This window comes from Pagrus major, chromosome 18 (genome assembly GCF_040436345.1).
Source record: "Pagrus major chromosome 18, Pma_NU_1.0".
Taxonomy (NCBI): domain Eukaryota; kingdom Metazoa; phylum Chordata; class Actinopteri; order Spariformes; family Sparidae; genus Pagrus; species Pagrus major.
This window is the reverse complement of record NC_133232.1, coordinates 18,513,526-18,531,978: the sequence shown is the minus strand read 5'-3', so window position 1 is coordinate 18,531,978 and position 18,453 is coordinate 18,513,526. Positions and strand designations below refer to the sequence as shown.

Here is an 18,453-nt window from a genome sequence, read left to right as displayed (position 1 = left end):
TTTTTTAAACTGCTTTTGGTTTCTGTCTTTCACAAATTTCACAATTTGATGGTTTCAGTTGCTAAACAGGCAAAACTTGAGGCCGCACTACAGCAAAAAAAAAAAATTAGAAATAAAGCAGTGGATGCAATATTGGTGGGTGAGTCAGACAATTCTTGTTAAGGTGGGCTGCATACATCTGCCAGGCGGTGGGAGTAGCCACACAGTTGGCTCAGACTTTAGGTTTAGCAGATGCAGGAGGAGGTGGGTGGGTGAGCGGGGTGGCTGTCAGTTCGAATGCCGACCTCAGAGCCTGGCAGTTACCGGTTTTCAGAGCTGCTGCAACTGCTGCCAACTGTCTTCACCACTTTGCATTGTGAGAGGAAGTACAGCAAAAGAGAGCTGGCACCTGTTTTCGTTTTTCTGTTACACAGAGGAAACCTCACTTTGAAGGCAGATCAAAAACAAAATGTAAACATCAGCACCAGATGAGACAAAAAGCACAGACTTGCTTTTATTCACAGAACATTTACACGCATTTACATACAGCTTTGACGTATACGATATAGCTTATTTAAAATTGTTGCATTTTTACTAAAGTTAAACAACACGCAAGGCAACTGTCAGCCCAGTCACCAGGATAAAATGTTCGCTTTAAAGGGGCACTACGTAGTTCTGGAGAAGGAATTCAAACTAAGAATTTTAATATTTAGATTTTTATATTTAATATTAATGAGGTAATAATACAAACTCTGAACTATTTATATTTTCCATAACTGAATACACAAGCTGTTCTCAGAGGAAAATAAGGTCCTCAGTTTGAAGCTAGAAAGATGGCAGGGTCCGCCAAATATAAACAAAGTAAAACAGTATGAAATTGTTTTGTCCTTTAAGGTCAGTTTGTTTATTCAGTTTATTCAGTCATGAAAACAAAGAGAGTTTGTTTATTTAGTTTGTTTAGGAATAAAAAAAAATCAGTCAGTCTCTTCTGATTAAAATGTCTTCCCCAAAACTACATAGTGCTCCTTTAATTAATGTTTCTGCAAACCACAGATATGCCCATACGTATGTGTCATGGACTATGTGCTATATTAACATTTGTACAAAAGGTGTCATTTCCTTCTCATCACATGTTTTACCTCACTTCCACATCGAGAGGTGGAGGGGACGGTGGTAGAGTTACAGATGACAAGGCTGGCAAGCAGGGTTGTCAGATTGGATTGATAAAGAGAATTTTGACAGAAAGTTGGGCCATCTCCGGCTGTCTTTGTGACAACAAAACTGGGTGTTTGTAATGAGACCTTTGGACATTTCCAGCCATGTTTGTGACCAGAACAGGTATTTTAAGACAAACCATGTCGTTTTCCTATCCCTTACCCTGATGGTTTTTGTACCTTAACCTAACCAGAGCACAAGCACAGCGCTGGAAATTGGACCTAAAAAAACGTAACGTTTGAACTTATCTGTGGTTTTGCAGAAAAAAACTTGCCAACAATTATTCTGGGTATTGGGTTGCAACTTTGATGATATTCACATTGATATGGTGTGCTGACACGGACATCATTTTAGCTGCAGATTAAAGAGTCATTTGTTCTGAGGTCATGTCCTCTGAGAGGTTCCTCACATTAAGGTCAAAGCGCTTCAGGTCAGTTTGTATTCAGGCAGCTGTGACATGTGAATTCCTCTCATTATTTAATGTGGATCTTATCAAGTCATACAAAATTCATCATGAAGACACATCTGTTTGTCATATTTAGCTGTGTCACTCCTTGAGAAAAAACAACAACATCTGGATAATGCTAATCCCTGTCTGAGCAACTGCTCTCCATGCTCGTCATCCTGTGCTGTGCAGGACGCTGGATCGGGGAGCTGATCGGGGAAGAAAGGAGCGAGGCAGTGAAGGAGGAGGTGCGCTTGTTGAGGTGCAGTCTGAAATCAGAAGTTAGAAAGTAATAAAGCAGAGGGTTGAGGCAGCAGCTTAAGCCTGCCAGGCACAGAGACACTGGGTGGAACTGACGAACAGCCAGCGTGGTGGCACAGTGGGACACAACGCCCTGCGACACCATCAGGTACAGCAGGAAGCTGAGGTGGTAGGGGGCAAAGCAGAACAAGAAGAGGGCAAAGCAGCTCAGCACCATCCGTAGAGCACGCCGCTTCTCACCGCTTGTTTGCGTTTCATGATCAGTCTGACCAATGGAGGTGACTGACTGGTGTCGGTTGCGTGTAGTTGAGTTCTGCCGATCCTGGGTCTGTCTTTGGTTGAGGGACTGGGTGATGCGGATGGAGCTATAACTAATGCAAGCCAAAGGAATCACGAAACCAAACAGCTCAGCAAGAGCCATCATGGTGACCGCCATAGAGACGGGCAGACGACGCATGGGCAGGTCCTTAAAACAGCCATTTTTGGGATGGGAGTCTGGCCTGGGTTTGTTAGGGCTTGCACTCACGGGTGGCACATAAAAGCCAGAGTAACCTAAGGGATGCTGGGTGGATGTGGCATCCAGAAGATAGGACATGTCTGTCTGTGTACCGATGCTGGAATTGGTGGTGTTGCTGCTGCTCCGCATCAGAATGAAAGGCGAGCAGCCCAGGCCGACCACCACCCACACTATGACACTGATCAACAGGTCATAGCGCCGCCTCCAACGGCGAGCAGCGAACGGGTCAAGCAGGAAGACACACCTCTGGACACTGATGCACACCTGGAAACAGAAAAAATAGAGACATGACAGTAGAGGAATGAGTCCTAAAAACTAGTTAGCATTTTAGCACTTCCAGTTCCCTTGACTAGAAATCAATGTTTTTTTCAGTGGGTCAGAAGCGTGAAATAAGGTCTGTGGTTAACACAAGCTTAAGCGATTTTTACGTTTTGTTCCATGACATGAAATATGGTAGTGTTTACTTTACTTCTTGCTGAATAAAATGTGTAAGTGTCATAAACGTGTGTTTTTGCCACAGAGCTTATATTCTGCAATAGTCCCAAATGGAAAAATCCCACTGGCTTTTTGTCGAGACAACCAGGGCGATGCTAACTTTCAGGTTAGCCTCCAAAAGTAAATCCTCTCTGAAGCCTCAATAATCAACCAGATGCACAGAAGTGCATTTGAACTAACAACTGGGGAAAAAGTGAGTCAGGCATGACTGGAATTACTTCCTGTTATTCCCAAAGTTGTCCATTGACATTTGACTCGAATTAAATACATGAGAAATTTCTAAACTGTCATTTCTATTGTCTTCACAATATTCCAGTTTACTGCCTGCTTACCAGGAACACTATAGCGGCGTACATGTTGAGATATTTGAGGTAGAAGCAGAACAAACAGACGCCTTTTCCGAATGGCCAAGAGTGTGTGCTGTAATAGTAAATCCTGAGTGGCAGAGAGAGGATGTGGGCCAGATCTGCTAATGCCAGATTTATCATGAAGATCACCGCCTTGGTCTTCTTACTGTGAAGAAACATGCGAAACCGTTAACCACATCCAGACTGTGTTTGATAAGTTACTTGTGTGTGTTTGTGTGTGTACCTGATATGACTGCAGAGAAACCAAAGAGCAGTGGTGTTGAGCAGCAGCCCGGGGATGAAGAGCAGCAGGTAGAAGTAGAAGTACATGGTATCCATGCGCTGATCCCAGCTGGTCATATTGTGGTTACATGAGGAGGAGATGGACTCCTCCAACCCTCCAGTTGTGTTCAGAGTCATTTCAGTTTACTCACACTGCCATAACACCTGAAAGAGAACAATGAGTTGAATGTAACACTTTAAACAATATGTGATAATAATTGTTTAATTTATTTATAACCATTTTATTGGTACTGTTTTTACTGCTGTAATAAGAGCTGTAACCAGAGATGGGCAGCAATTCGATTAAATGTATTCAAAATATGTAGTTTAAATACTTTTGAGTATTTGTGGGGCAGAAAAAATAAGGTGTAATATCTGACAAAATACTTGAAAAGCTTTGTATTTGTTTATTATTGTATTATTGGAATACATAAAAGGGTAACTCCTCCAATTTTAGTGTTTAGTGTTTTACAGGGCTTAGGGACTACTACTGAATATGTGAAAAAAAGTAGTATAAAGTCTTTTGTGGCTCCAGAGGAAGCTGCATGTAATCTAATAAATTGCCTCAAGTGATGTCACTCAGTGGCTAAGTTGCATTGTGGGTAATGTAGGCACCAGGTTATAAGAAGCAGTTAACTGGTCTACCACCGCACTCCTTTAACAGCTCATGTTTTTTTTAACATTAATAAATTCTTTATTAATACTTCCTGATAAACTACTGTTAAGAACAACTTGGTTGCCAGGTTGTGAAGATAATTCTTCCTTGTAGCTGGGGGTTGGAAAAATAAGGTCTATTAGTAGCTTTTCTGGGTCTTTTGATCATATACAGTCTCGAGGAGTAACAGACCGGATTATGTAATTAGGATAGAAAAAAGGTAACTGTATTCCAGTAAAGTTGCAGAAAAAAAAAATGTAATTAGAGTATACATTCAGTAAAAAAGGGGATTACTAACATGATTTTCCTCCACTCGAGTCTCACACATCACCTGGTCTTGAGTGAAATCAAATACACCAGTGTGTATTCTGTAAGAGATCTCACACACTCCTTATTTAAGATTAGATAAAAGTCATCTTATTGATATTTCTTTTCTCTCGTCTTTATTTGCATATGTTTGGCATAGTGGTAATCCAGAAGTAACGGAAAGTAAATATATCACAGTCTTCCTCAGCAGCTAATGTTTGCCCAGTTGTCATGAAATTGTACAACATTCTGATTTAAAATTACGTATTGCTGTTTTAAATTTCAGTCTCTCATCTATCTTTGGCTGGTGTTCTTCCTCCTTTAATACTTGTTTTAGCTTCGTCATTACTTCCAGTGGGCCACGTTTTATTTTTATCAGCATGTACAACCACAGTTCCTCATTTTGTAGTAAGCCAGCAGGTCGACAGAAAGATACGGTGAGATACAAAATGCATATAAAGATTGCAGACATGATGTAACGTAACTAATTTTGTGCTCTCTTACATGTAACTATAAAATAGTCGATAGTTATTAACGTGCTTAATAAGCACTCATAAAGTTATAACAAGTACAACTCTGCCTTTAATAAAAAGGATTTTCACCAATCTGCTCATGGAAATATTTATTATTTATTTATATTTATATTTTATTAAAGTGGTTGAATGATAAAGGTATTTTAGCCTTTTTCCAGAATACTGGTGCAGGAAAAACAGCAACCAGTGAGATGTTCACAACCTGGCAACCTACAAATTGTTCTCATTAATTATTAATAAAGCCTGTGATTGTAACTTTCTGCATAATTAGAAAGTGGTGCTAAAATATTAGACAGAAATACTGTTAAATATTAAATCCTGTAATTCATAAACGCAACAGGAAATGTGCAGCAACCTGCCACAAAAACATCTTACCTCATTCTTGTATCTATCATCTAGATTATCATATGAAACTGCAGTGTATTTGCAATGTATTTGCTGGATGCTGAACTCAAAAGCCTACAAAACCTTTAACAAATCAAAGATGACTTTGTGTAGTCAAAGATTGCAGGAGGGAAAGTGTTAAAGAGAGACAGACAGGAAAACTGCTTGTCACTGAAGCATCGCCCTTCCTTTTGCCATTAAGATAACACCACGCCCTTCCTCCGCCAGCCCCAGTTGAGAGAAACGAGAACCAGCAACTGCCTTTTTTTGCTGCTTTATTGTAAATTTGACTTCCTCCTATTGGCTGTTGGGGGTACAGTCAGCCAACGGACCCCCTCATGTTACCTGTACAGTTATGCACAACAGTATGTCCTAAAACTTGAGTTTGAGGAAGTCACACTGAAAGTCAACTTTCATGTGAACTTGTGAGGTGAACGTGGCGCTTTGCATAGTCTCAACATTGTGTAAAAAACACGTCGCTTCTAAAACACATTTGAACAATTTCTCTGTGACAAACTGTCTTATGTTTCAGTTCGACAAACAATTCTCTGATGACATTTCACAACTTTATCATGCATGACAAAAGACAAAACTTCCAAACCCCTTTACCCACTTTAATAATGCCTCTGACTTGTAACACATGCTGATAAGTTTTGATGCGACAGTGAAAGAGGATTTAACAACAAAGCCGCTATCATCAGCAGAACATGAAGCATGACTTTGACCACAAATGTTCAGACAAAACACAGAAGTGTGACTGTCTCACAGACATTATTTCTCTTCATGAAAGTCGTATCATTACCTTGTCTTTCCCTCTATAGGATCAGCGTGGCGGGGGAGAGGTCAGAGCCAGGAGTGACCACCAGTGGCCACATGCTCCATCAGCTTCACACTCCTCTGTAAACAGCAACACACTCTCCTTCTGGAGCTCAACGAGGTCAACAGCAAACAGCAAACCCTCCTGTCGCACTCGAAGCTGCAGACAGAAAATCTCGAAGCAGTCAGCATCTACCCGCCAAAGAAGTGGTTTCTGTTTGTGTTGTTGCCTGAGGTGATGATTTCTGGCGTGGGCTGTTCTCAGACTGACTCTCACTGTCTAATGGTGATGAGGGGAAGGGGAAGCTCTGCCCTCACGCATGTGAGTGTTTTTCTACCATCTGCTGCGTCACTGAGCCTAGCGACGCATGCAGTGTTGGCCAAAAGTGTGTTTGTGGTAAGGAAACCAAAATGAGAACACTAACAGGTGAAGATATTCATCTAAGAGAAGACAGACAAACAGACAAGCAGCAGAGTGTCCTTACCTTTGAAATGTTGTGATCTGGTCAGTGAACGCAGCAGAGTGTCAGTTTCATGCAGTGTTGTGTTTTATGGACACATGTACACTAACATATTGTACTATGTGGGCAAGTACATGTCTCAATATTGCATCCTGCAATATTTGCAGTTGTGATGAAAAAAAAGTGCTCATCCGCTTCCCCTATCAGATGCTACACTTCCTTTTTTTTTAAAAGCTGTGACATATCAAATCATTGATTTCATAAGGTAGATTGTGTGCAAACATGTCACGTGCACTCTTGCCTTTTCGATCCTTCGGTCCTGTCCAGTCCCCTGTGGCCTGGTGGTATTTTTTCTGTGGTAACTGATCTTGAAAAGTGGCTATTTGCATTTTCAACATGGTAATGCTTTCAGTTCTGGGGAAATAAAAGTTTTCACGTGCCTTGACAATGCAAAGCAACAGTTTGGCAACATGGCTGCATTTTTATCCATCCTGTTGGTTTCACACCCCTGCGTGCAAATGATGTCATAAGCCTGAGGGAATGACTTCTGACATTAGTTCTCAGACTGTGCCACGTTTGTGTGGCCTTCCTGTACTGCTGCAGTGCGGTTTCACCTCAACGTACACAGCCGGGACACCCTAATGATCAACAAGAAACACAATAGTTATTGGTCCGTGGTGTCTTTTCTGGTGTTTTCATTAAAATGTTTGTTCCAACTGATGGCCACTAGAGGTCAGAGCAGCCCAATACTCTCAGTTTACAGTATGCCAGTAAACTGTTTTTCTTCTACAGTTAAAAGGGCAGATTGCTCCTTTAAAGGAGACATTTGAAGGGCCGAGTGTCTCCTGTTGCAATGTTTCCGACACATTCTTGACATGATCCAGTCAAGGGGGGACGGCTGCTTCTTGCATATTTTCACTCCCACTCTTCTTATTTCCTGCTCGACAGCACTTCTCTCCACTCCAGTATATTAGTATTACCCTTGACCCCAAATCCCCAGTTGAGTCCATCTACTGTTGTCTCTCTGTCGCTGCTGCTGGATGCACATGGTCACATCAGTCACACTAACAGAGAGGGCAACTAGGATTACTAGAGTTTTTTTTTTGTCTCTCACCCACTCTGTTCATTCAGCTGCTGCAGGTATAGAGGCCTGTTACATTCCCAAGTACGGCCATTAATCTCTAAATGTGCATGGCTCTATGACAGAAAGGATAAACAACTTGTATAATGTCCCCTCTCCAGCAGGAGCATGTATGCATATAGAAACATATATATGAGACATAACACTGCTGGTCCTTACAACCGCTAAGTGCTGTCACTGTTAAAGCAAGCATGTCTAAAGTGGTCACAATAGCTCTCTGAGCTTTTTTCTGATCTCTCTGTACTGTGCTGTTTTGTTTATAGTCAGTACATTGTTACATTCAATAAGGTGTTAAAGGATAGGTTCACCCAAAAATTAAGGTTTTGTAGTCCACAAAACATTTCTGGAGCTTCACAGCAAAACGGTGTCGCAGCCTTCTCCTAACAAACTGAAGTGGATGGGGACTTGTTTCAAAAGGTAAAAAACAATTCCAAAAAACAAACATTTAAATGGCTCCATGCAGCTCATCAGGTATAATCCATGTCGCCCGAAGCCCCGAGATCAACAAGCTGATTTGAAAAAACTTTATTTACACCCCTGTGTGCCCACTTCAGACAGGGTACATGCTAACGCTCTTAGCTTAGTAGCTACACTAAAGATTTGGGCTTAAAAAGGGTGCAAATAACGTCTTTTAAAATCAGTTTGGGATCTTGAGGCTTAAAGAGACGTGGATTATACGAGACGAGCTTTGTGGAGCCATTTCATGTCTTTTAAAAAAAAAAAGTTAAGTTTTTTTATGTTTTTAAAACAAGTCCCCATCTTCTTCAGTTGTTTAGGAGAATGCTGCAATGCTGTTTTGCTGTGAAGCTCCAGAAATGTTTTGTGGACTACAAAACTTTACCTAATAGAGGGAGATTAAATAAATGGGTTTGGTGTAACTCAACTAATATGCTACCAAATCTTCCTCTATTTTGGACTCTAGCTCACCATTCCCTTAAAGCTCCAGTGTGAAGGATTTAGTGGCATGTAGGGGTCCGATTGCAGCTTGCCACCAAATAAAAACCCCTCGTCTCACGCTGCTCCTATATTGGCCACTAAAACACATAAGGCCCTCTCTATAGCCAGTGTTTGCTTTGTCCAAAAACTGGGTTATTGTAGAAACATTGGGGTGGAACATGGTGGTCCGGCTCCCTCTGTAGATGTTAAAGGCTAATTCTAAGGGAACAATAACGATTCTTAGCTTCAGGTGATTATACACTAATGAAAACATAATTATGAATATTAGATTCCATTTCTGCCTCTAAATCTGACACACTGGACCTTTATAGCACAGTCGATACGGTTTGTCATCAGTCATTGATGCAAATTTGCGTTAAGCAAAGTTGAACTCAAAATGATGGCATGACCAGGCCTTAAGTCCCACTGCAGAGTTTATGTACTGATATCACACTTAGGTCCATTTGCATAAAAGTATTCGCCAAATGTACCACACATGTATACATGCAAATTCAGCAAACTCCTGGATCTGCTGACACTGCTGTTGTGTGCTCTGTGCAGTGTAGCACGATGATTTCGAGTATTTAGTCAACAGTGTGCCCTAGTACTTTGGAGTGTGTGCACATTGCTGTGTGTAAGAGACTTTGAGCAGATCTGTAGTCTAAGGCCAGATTAAGACAGAGAGACCTCATTCAGAAGCAAACAATGGACCATTGCACCAGCCATAATAAGCATTTGGCCTGTGACACAGCACACAGGCCAAGGTCCTCGAATGGATCAGCGCTGCCCTCTGCTCCGAGAACAATATCTTCACTGGCTGCCAGATGAAAATGAGGCGAGTAGAGTAGAAAAACTCCCCCGTGAGTTCAAACCTACAGTCATGCTGACAAAGGCCACTTCAGAGTACGTTTGAGGGAACCAACAGGCACCAGGCGGGGAACAGAAATAATAAATGCAGCCACGAAAGCGATTCAAAACAGACATTTAATGGCCTCAAACTTCAACATGAGACACATTTAACTCAGCAGGTCAGCGCGCTGCTGTGTTATAATAACAATGGGTCTCACCACACTTAAGAGTGTCATAACATTAATGTCTACAATGATATAATGTACTGTGAAAGCTTGAACTTTAGAACAATACAACTTAAGGGCTCAGTGTGTTACAAAAGTACTAAACAGCATATTTCAACAATGTGGACGGAAATCTCTCCATCTCCTCCACAATCCAGTGCATTTGTGAGTGTTTGCGTGTGTTAAGCCTGAGTGACGATGTGTTGGAGTCTCTTTTAGAGGCTCTGCGTGTCTCTGGACATTAGTCCCCGTGTGGCTGGGTCTCTGGTCCCTGTAGTGTCTCATAACAAACACACACAGATACATTCCTCTGCTCTCCAGTGGTGGATTAATCCGTAAAGCCCAGGCCATACCTCAGGACTTACCTCAGGACTTAACTAATCTGCTGAGTTATGTGTTTGCCACTTCCAGGAACAAACAGCTGATTGCTATATTTTTCAAATCGAACCCACTGTGTCCTTCTTCACCTTCCTTCTTCCCTGCTGAGTCAGAACTGACTCTCAGACATCTTTGAGTCTTTCCCATTGCTGGCCACAGTGTGTGTGTCTCTGGGGAGTGTGTTCGCTGTGTCCTGGGTCTCAGTGTCGCTGCGGGGGATGCTCTCGGGCCGGGAGCCGGACCCTTTTCCTCCCATGGTCAAACTTTTTTGGAAGCTCTCTGAGGTGAAGTAGTACACCACAGGGTCCAGGCAGCAGTTGAGGCTGGCCAGGCACAGAGTGATGGGGTAAAGAGTTCGGGCGAAACGCTCCACGGCGCAGTTAGCCAGGGCCTGGGTCCGCACCAGGGCGTACAGGAAGAGGATAGAGTTATAGGGGACGAAGCAGATGATGAAGATGCCAAGATGGACCAGAATCATCCGTAGGACACGTCTCTTACTGTCACAGCCATGACCGACAGTCACCGGGCGCCGCAGCGTCCGCAGTACAAGAGAGGAACATACCAAGTTGGCCAGGAGGGGGAGAAGGAAGCCCACAATCTGTGAAATACAGCAGTTAAAATTTAGTTACCAACTATTTTGATAATCAAGTATCATTTTGGTCATTTGTTAAGCAAAAAGGTCAAACATTCGCTGGTTTTAGCTTCTTAAATGAGAGGATTTGCAGCTTTCCTTTGAGATTTATGGTGATAAATGAGGAATATTTAGTTTTTTTGACTGCTGGTCGGACAAAGAGAAGTAATTTGAAGACGTCACTTTGGGCTCTGGCAAATTGTGATGAGCATATTTCACAATTATGACATTTTACAGACTAAACTATTAATCAATTAATCATGAAAATAATTTTTTTGTAGAATATTATGATGTCACAGTGCATTTAACCTCTGACCTTTGATATCAAACGTCATAACTTCCTCATTTATATCCTATTAGACATTTGTATGCCAAATTTTATTGTAATCATGGTACGAATTCTGAGTCATGGCCAAAAATGTTTTTTGTGAGGTCACAATGACCTTTGACCTTAGTTGATCCTTGAGTCATACTGCACATTTCTACTAAATTCAAGGAAATTCCCTCCAAGTGAGATATTGCGTTCACATGAATGAGATGTATGGATGTACATACAGGAAACCCCAAAACATAATTCCTCCATCCACGACTATCGCCAGTGCAGAGGCATAAAAAACTGTATAAATGGTGTACTGTATATGTTTACATTAAATATCACTCACCTCGATGAAGATGGTGATTTTGGACAGGTACGTCCTCCAGGTGCTCTTGGAGAAGCCCTCGAAACACGTGGTGGCTCTGTTTGTGCTGTTGATGGTGGAGAAGAAGGTCACTGATATCCCGCCGCCTACGATGGTCAGCCACACGGCGGCACACACCAGTGCCGCGTTCCTGCGCGTGCGGATGGAGCGGGAGCGGAAAGGGTAGACTATCGCCAGGAAGCGGTCCACGCTGATGCAGGTGAGGAAGAGCATGCTGCCATAGATGTTGGTGATGAAGGCTGTTCCCGATACCTTACACAGTCCGTCTCCAAATGGCCAGTGGCGGTTCACATTGTAGAAGACCTTGAACGGCAGTGTGAAAACAAATACTAAATCGGATAACGCTAAATTGGTCATGAACATTGTGGTCTCATTGCGCATCTTCATCCGGAAGCAGAAAACAAAGAGGGCAGCACAGTTGGTGATCAGGCCCAGGACAAAGACCACACTGTAAACCACCGAGTACAGGTTGTACTTGAAGGAGTCGTCGATGCCGCAGTCCTCCATTCCAGTCTCGTTGAGCACCAGGCTGGCCATGGTGGAAGCTTAAAAAGGGAGGTGGGCTCCAGAGAAAACGGGTACACCAAAGGAAAGGGGGGAGTGGCGGCGGATGTCTGGGGATCGTTGGTGTCAGCAGGGGATCCACCAGTCGAGTCCCCTCCAAGTCATCGTGGACATTCAGACACAAACGGAGGCAGAGACAGTCAGGATGCACGCCTGCAGGGCTGGTCAGTCATCCTGTGGAGAAAAGGAAAAGCACACGGTCACTTCCTCACTATAAAAGTTACAGAGCAACAAGCAAACAATTCCAGCTCCCCATGAGATGAAGCATATGGTCGACCTGTACGCATTTAGTATGTTTAGTGTATTGAAGTGTATAGAATCTGAATCTTTAATGTCCAGCGTGAAAAGTAAATTCGATTTCATCCATTTAACATTAAGCTCTTGATTTGGACCAACATCAATTACACCCAGGTGACAAAGGCATACAATCTAAAACATTCACAGAGAAGTAAAAATATGAGAAATGTTTAAAAGTCCACTGTGTAGCTGTATTTTGATCCATTTTCAGTGCTATCACTGTAACATTCAGGTTCATTTGCATGTAGTTCATGTGTTATCTGTCAGTGTAAATAAAGTCTCATCTGTCCGCAGGGTTTTAGTTCACATGGCAGTGTTTCATCAGGCTGTCATCAGGACTGTGAGACGTAAATCGCTGCCAGAAACTTGTACTTTGTAGATCAGGAGGCAAAACACACTTCAGCTACATTCATTCACAGCCAGCGTTAAGTCCAAGGCTGAGCTCCAACTGGAGGAAGTACATAAGTCGGCATGTTGACGTGGTACAAAAGCAGTGCAGAGCTGCTCCCACCATCACAGCACAGGGTTGTTGAGAAACACAATAGTTTTGTTGTCAATCACGAACAATCCCAATGATTTGACATTGTGAAACTTGAAGCAATATTGTGTATATTTGAGTGTGTGACATCAGAACAGGAACTTCGATTGTTGGGGATGTGTTGGGTTTTGGCCAAAAAGTTAATGGTAAAGTTGGATTAAAATGTTGTCATTGCTGAGCTTTTGTGGCAAGAAGTGTGCAGGAATAACTGTTTTCAGTGATGGAATGTAACTAAGTACATTAATTTAAAGGTGCACTTTGTAGTTTTGGTGAAGATATTTTAATCAGCAGAGAAAGATCTTCATCCACTGTTTTTTTTATGCCTAAACAAACTAAATGAACAAACTCTCTTTGTTTTCATGACCGAATAAACTGAATAAACAAACTGACCTTAAAGGACAACACACTTTCATACTGTTACTTTGTTTATATGTGGCGGACCCTGCCACCTTTCTAGCTTCATACAGTGATCATCAGAGTTTGTATTATTACTTCATTAATATTTTTAATATTCTGAGTTTGAATTTCTTCTACAAAAATACGTAGTGCCCCTTTAAGTGCTGCACAATTTACAATTTACTTGAATATTTCCATTTTCTGCTTCTTTATACTTCCACTCTGCTACATTTTGGAGGTAAATGTTGTGCTTTTTACTCCACTACTTTTATTTGATAACTTGAGTTACTAGTTATTTTGCAGACTGCATGCTGCATCAGAGCCAAACTTACATGACAAACATGTAAATACAGGTATAATTTACTTGTACTTTTGATACTTAAAGTAGCTGATATTAAATGACTTAAGTATCAAAAGAAATTTTCTGGCAATAAATTTACTTAAGACTTTTACTCAAGTACTATTTGTCTAGGTGAGTTACATTTCTACCAAAGTAAAATTTTAACACAATATCTTTACTCAAGTATGACGGTTGGGTTCTTTTACAACACTGCACATCAATTATGCTGTTTTCGATAGCCTTGCATAAAATGACTCTTCTTCAAACAGTAATGTAAATATTATGTTGTATAATGACCAGTTATTCATGATTTAAGTAATCACATCTGTACTTTCATAATGTGTTGACTTGCTGCTTACAAAAACATGTTTGGATTTAGTTAAACTAACTAACTTCAACTAAGTAGAATGAGAGACTACACATGTTCTTGTGACACTATATATCCACTATATAGCAGACTTGTATTCCTGTAGGGCAGCAGACAACATATATTACATAAGCCCTATGAGTAGCATCTGTATGATTTATTTGGTTGTTTGGCCAAAAAGAAATATTCAAATTGGCGTCAAGCAGCACAACAAACTTCTGTTTCAGTGTTTGAGCCTCACATCATCTCCTTGCACCTTCTGTCAAAAAACAAGCAGGTAAACATAAACAACTACACCGCTATGTCAATTTCCACAAACACTGACACACTGTAATTCACAGTAAACTCTCTCAGTCCCTGCCAGATAAATACTGCACAAACTCTGAACCACAAAGGCACGAGCCAAACAAATAGACAGTACTGGACTGAATGTCATCTAAATGACTCTCAGTCAAAACAGAAGCTGAGGTATTTTTCCGTTCTAACTGAAAGCAACACTCCGCAACTGTTAAAGTAAAGACAGTTGATTGTTCAGTCCCAGATCGTCAGATACCAAGGCTTTGGGTTAATGGTTGGGGTCGGACGCCATGATCTGATTTGGTATTTGAATTTGCTTGGCATTTGGCGATCTAGGCATGAGACTGGCGTACCCCGCCACTCACCCAATGTTAGCTTGGATCGACTACAGCCGCGGTGACCATGCAAAGACGGATAGATGGAAAGAGACTCAACAATCAGCCATCCTTCTGCATAGTGTTGCTTTAACTACCAATTCATTTCATAATTTCGGTCAACTGTAGTCATGAGGAGAGCTACACTTACGTGGCTTTGGAGGCAGCTCTTTAAAAAATAAACTTCAGTTATGCTATCAGGGTTATCTCGCCTTGGGATTGGAGAATACAAAAGAAATCCTACGTTAAAACTGAGGTGGAGAGATGGCTGTTTATTAGGCAGGAAGTGAAACACTCTGTCCAGTCGCATTTTGTAAGATCCACAGTTTTCAGAGTTTATACTGTATATTGTGGACTAAAAGCTCAGGACATCTTGGCCTCTGCTATATTGATTCTGACCATTCTTTTATCTTTCTTTTATAAAACCTCCATCCTAGGTCCTCCAACTTTATGTGAGAGCAGCTCTGAATTGCTAAAGCACCCAATGTAACAAGCTAAACTGGCCTTATCTTGTGTTATGCAACAGAGCTGAAGCAGCAGTGAGGTGGTCGGCCTTTGGCATCGCCTGTAAAAATCCTGAGTGTCTCCGGATAAGATTCTCTCTGAATATCTATTCATCACACACACACACACACACACACACAAAGGCGATGCTGTGAGTGTATGCAGTCCATCAGGCCTGTCCTGTGCCAGCTGCAGTGTGACATCTTTACTGTGTTTTCACACGCCTCCCAGAAAGTCTCCAGCAGCCCTCACAATGCCCTCACTGTACCCATCTGCACCAAACACACACTTATATATGCACTAGTCTGCACACGTGCATACACAAGCAGGCAATACTCACATGTGCCAGTCCTCACACACACACGCTCTGGTTCTGTGTACTGTGGCTCTGTCCCAGGACCTCTGACAGAGCCGGCTTCATATTCAGCTGATGTTGTTTCTGCAGGGAGTCCAGTCTATAGAACATTGCACTTGGCTGCCAACAGTTTATGTTTAAAAGAAACTCAGACATGTAGCAGAGACACATTTAAAGATGTTGTGGACTTCTAGGAAGCCTGAGTGTTTGTGTTTGTGTGTGTGTATGGATTTCATGTACAGGTCGTGGACAGCTGCAGTTAAAGGGGTTCCCCCCGCAGTCAGCCGTGGCAGTGACAGAAACAGGCCTCTGGGACCCGCTGATCCGAACGGATCGAGTTCAGGCTCAGCTCACATCCAGCTGTTCCTTTCTCTCAAATGTAAGGAGAAGGAAGAAGGCACAGAGAGCTTATGGCAGACAGCAAGACATCTTCACTGACTTCACAGGAGAGCTTGTGGAGTCGGTCTACAGAGTTTGTTTTTAATTGGAAAGTATGTATTTTAACTTACATCACACTCCACCAACATCACGAGTCCTCCACATACTACTTTATAAGGTTTTGATGTTTGGTTATAATAATATCAAACTGTTAAAACCATCAATTAATCGTTTCTGTCATTTTAGTTTATAGGTTTTCTTAGCATTATATGGTAGTTATTTGAATATGTTTGGGTTTTGGACTTTTAGTCAAACGAAATAAGCAGTTTAAACTAGTCACCTTGGAAAAATGTGATGTGACAGACATTTAACACAATTAATCAATAAAAAGAGTGAATATCACACAGCCTCCATTTTTAAAAACACGAGATTTTTGATGAAGCTGTGGAGAAACAACCTGCTCAAACACGTTACTTAAAGAATGAAAATTTGGTCATGATCTTCTCACCCTCAAGTTGATGGAAAGTCAGGTGAAGTTTCATAGTCCATAAAAAATGTTTCTGGAGCTTCACAGCGAAAACAGCGTTGCAAGCATTGTCCTAAACAACTGAAGCCGATGGGGACTTGTAATGAAACGTAAAGAAACAAATTTAAAAAACTTAAAAATTGCTCCATACAGCTTGTCCAGCATAATCCAAGTCTCAGGAAGCCCAAACTGATGTGAAAAGACATTAGTTAGACCCTCAATGCGCAGTCGAGCTCGTGCACCCACTTCAGACGGGATGCATGCTAACGTTTTTAGCTTTTTAGCAGCTACAGTGAGGATTTGGGCTGAAAAGGGTGTAAATAACATATTTTCAAATCAGTTTGGGGTCTTGGGGCATCTGGAGATCTGGATCACACTGGACAAGCTATGTGGAGCCATTTTATGATTTATTTCAGTTGTTTTTTTTACTTGTTAAAACACGTCCTCATCTACTTCCGTTGTCAGTCTACTTCAGGAGAGTGCTGCAACACTGTTTCGCTGTGAAGCTTCAGAAATGTTTTGTGAACTACAAAATTTCCCCTGACTTTTCTATCGGCACGAGGGTGAGTAGATAATGAATGAATTTTAATTTTTGAGTGAACTTGTCCTTTAAGCCTTATGACGTTTCTGTCAGATTGCAGATAAAATAAACAAATTCAAAACTGTGTTACTTTGGCTCTGATGCAACATCCTCTCACACAACATCCTGCCTACAGCTCTGATTGGTCACCCGTTATAATTAATGATCTATAAACACTGAACAATGTGAATCTGCAGAGTAACGAGGAACTAAATGTATCAAATAAATGTGGTGGAGAGAGTATAAAGCAGCAGAAAATGGAAATACTCAAGTAAAGTACCTCAAAATTGTACTTAGGAACAGTACTTGAGTAAACTATACGTGGAAATTTTGACATAAAGATATCTGTCCTGAAAAAGCCATATCGGTCGACCCTAACTTTAACTATAAATTATATCCCTTGTGATGATATTCCTGTCAAAAAAGACCTGTTTCTGCAGGGACTGTGTACAGGAGGCTACATTAATTGTGCAGTAAAATGCATCAGCCTGTACAGAAAGGTGTTATTTGTACCTTAGAGGTGCAGCATGTCGTTTTGGAAAAGAAAGGTAAGATTTACAACATTAATAAGTTAACAATACAAACTCAGAGATATGTATGTGGTGTATAGTATCGCCATCACTGAATAAACAAGCTGTCATAGAGGGGTACTGCAATATAAACAAAGTCTGAAGTTATGTTGTCCTGTGATCACAGTTCATTCATTTACTTTCTCCAGTCATGAAAATCAATGAATGAAGATTTTTCTCTTCTGATCAAAATGTCTTCCCTAAAAACTACATACTGCTCCTTTAAACCACAACACTTGTGAATCTCTGCACAGCTTTAACGAGCATGAAAGTACAAAAAAAAAACAGTCCCTTCTTTCTCTCATGTGGAAAGCAGCCACTGGAAGTTTTCCCCCAGCTGAAGACAAAACATGTTTTTGTGACTCCGCACAGAAATGTTATTGTGTGCGGACAGAGCAGAGGACAACTTACTGGCAGCTGAATGGATGGTGACAGCTCACCTCCCGGTCACTGATGTTTGTCAGTGTGGCAGCGGCGCAGCTGTCAAAAGAAAAACTCCATACTCTTCCTCTCAGATGTTGTTGTGGTGCTGCTCAGTCACAGTCTCAAACTCTCTCGGGTCAGACTGCACCTGAATATCACCAACAAGTCACGAGGACGCCTCTGCGCTCGTTAAAGGCGACAAAATCCCGCCGGTGCGAGTTCTTCCGTCGGTCCTGACGACCCGCTCCGTCTGTCCGCTGGAAGTGAGACCGCATCACGTCCACCGCAACTCTCACCCGGGGGCGTGCATGGGCGCGCGTGCACGTGGAGAGCTGCTTGCACGGCCACAGGAAACCAGACAATAGCACCTCGACTGGGCGGCAGGGAGG

At 41.8% G+C, this 18,453-nt stretch overlaps 2 protein-coding genes across 3 annotated transcripts; both read right to left on the bottom strand.

The window, feature by feature from the left end:
* Nucleotides 1-468: 468 nt before the first annotated feature.
* On the bottom strand, nt 469-6,755 carry p2ry10 (P2Y receptor family member 10). Of its 2 annotated transcripts, XM_073487499.1 has the most exons (5): nt 6,721-6,755; nt 6,222-6,395; nt 3,504-3,706; nt 3,245-3,425; nt 469-2,681 (listed from the first exon to the last, which is right to left on the bottom strand). In XM_073487499.1, the coding sequence occupies exons 3-5, from the start codon at nt 3,677-3,679 to the stop codon at nt 1,779-1,781; spliced, it is 1,260 nt and encodes a 419-aa protein (XP_073343600.1). In that variant the 5' UTR covers nt 3,680-3,706; nt 6,222-6,395; nt 6,721-6,755; the 3' UTR covers nt 469-1,778. The 2 variants fall into 2 exon arrangements, with proteins under 2 accessions (XP_073343600.1, XP_073343599.1); XM_073487498.1 differs by lacking the exon at nt 6,721-6,755 and having other exon boundaries at nt 6,222-6,537.
* Nucleotides 6,756-9,738: 2,983 nt separating this feature from the next.
* lpar4 (lysophosphatidic acid receptor 4) lies at nt 9,739-18,252 on the bottom strand. Its single transcript, XM_073487500.1, has 3 exons — nt 18,053-18,252; nt 11,518-12,294; nt 9,739-10,822 (listed from the first exon to the last, which is right to left on the bottom strand). The coding sequence occupies exons 2-3, from the start codon at nt 12,091-12,093 to the stop codon at nt 10,334-10,336; spliced, it is 1,065 nt and encodes a 354-aa protein (XP_073343601.1). The 5' UTR covers nt 12,094-12,294; nt 18,053-18,252; the 3' UTR covers nt 9,739-10,333.
* Between the last annotated feature and the right edge of the window lie 201 nt (nt 18,253-18,453).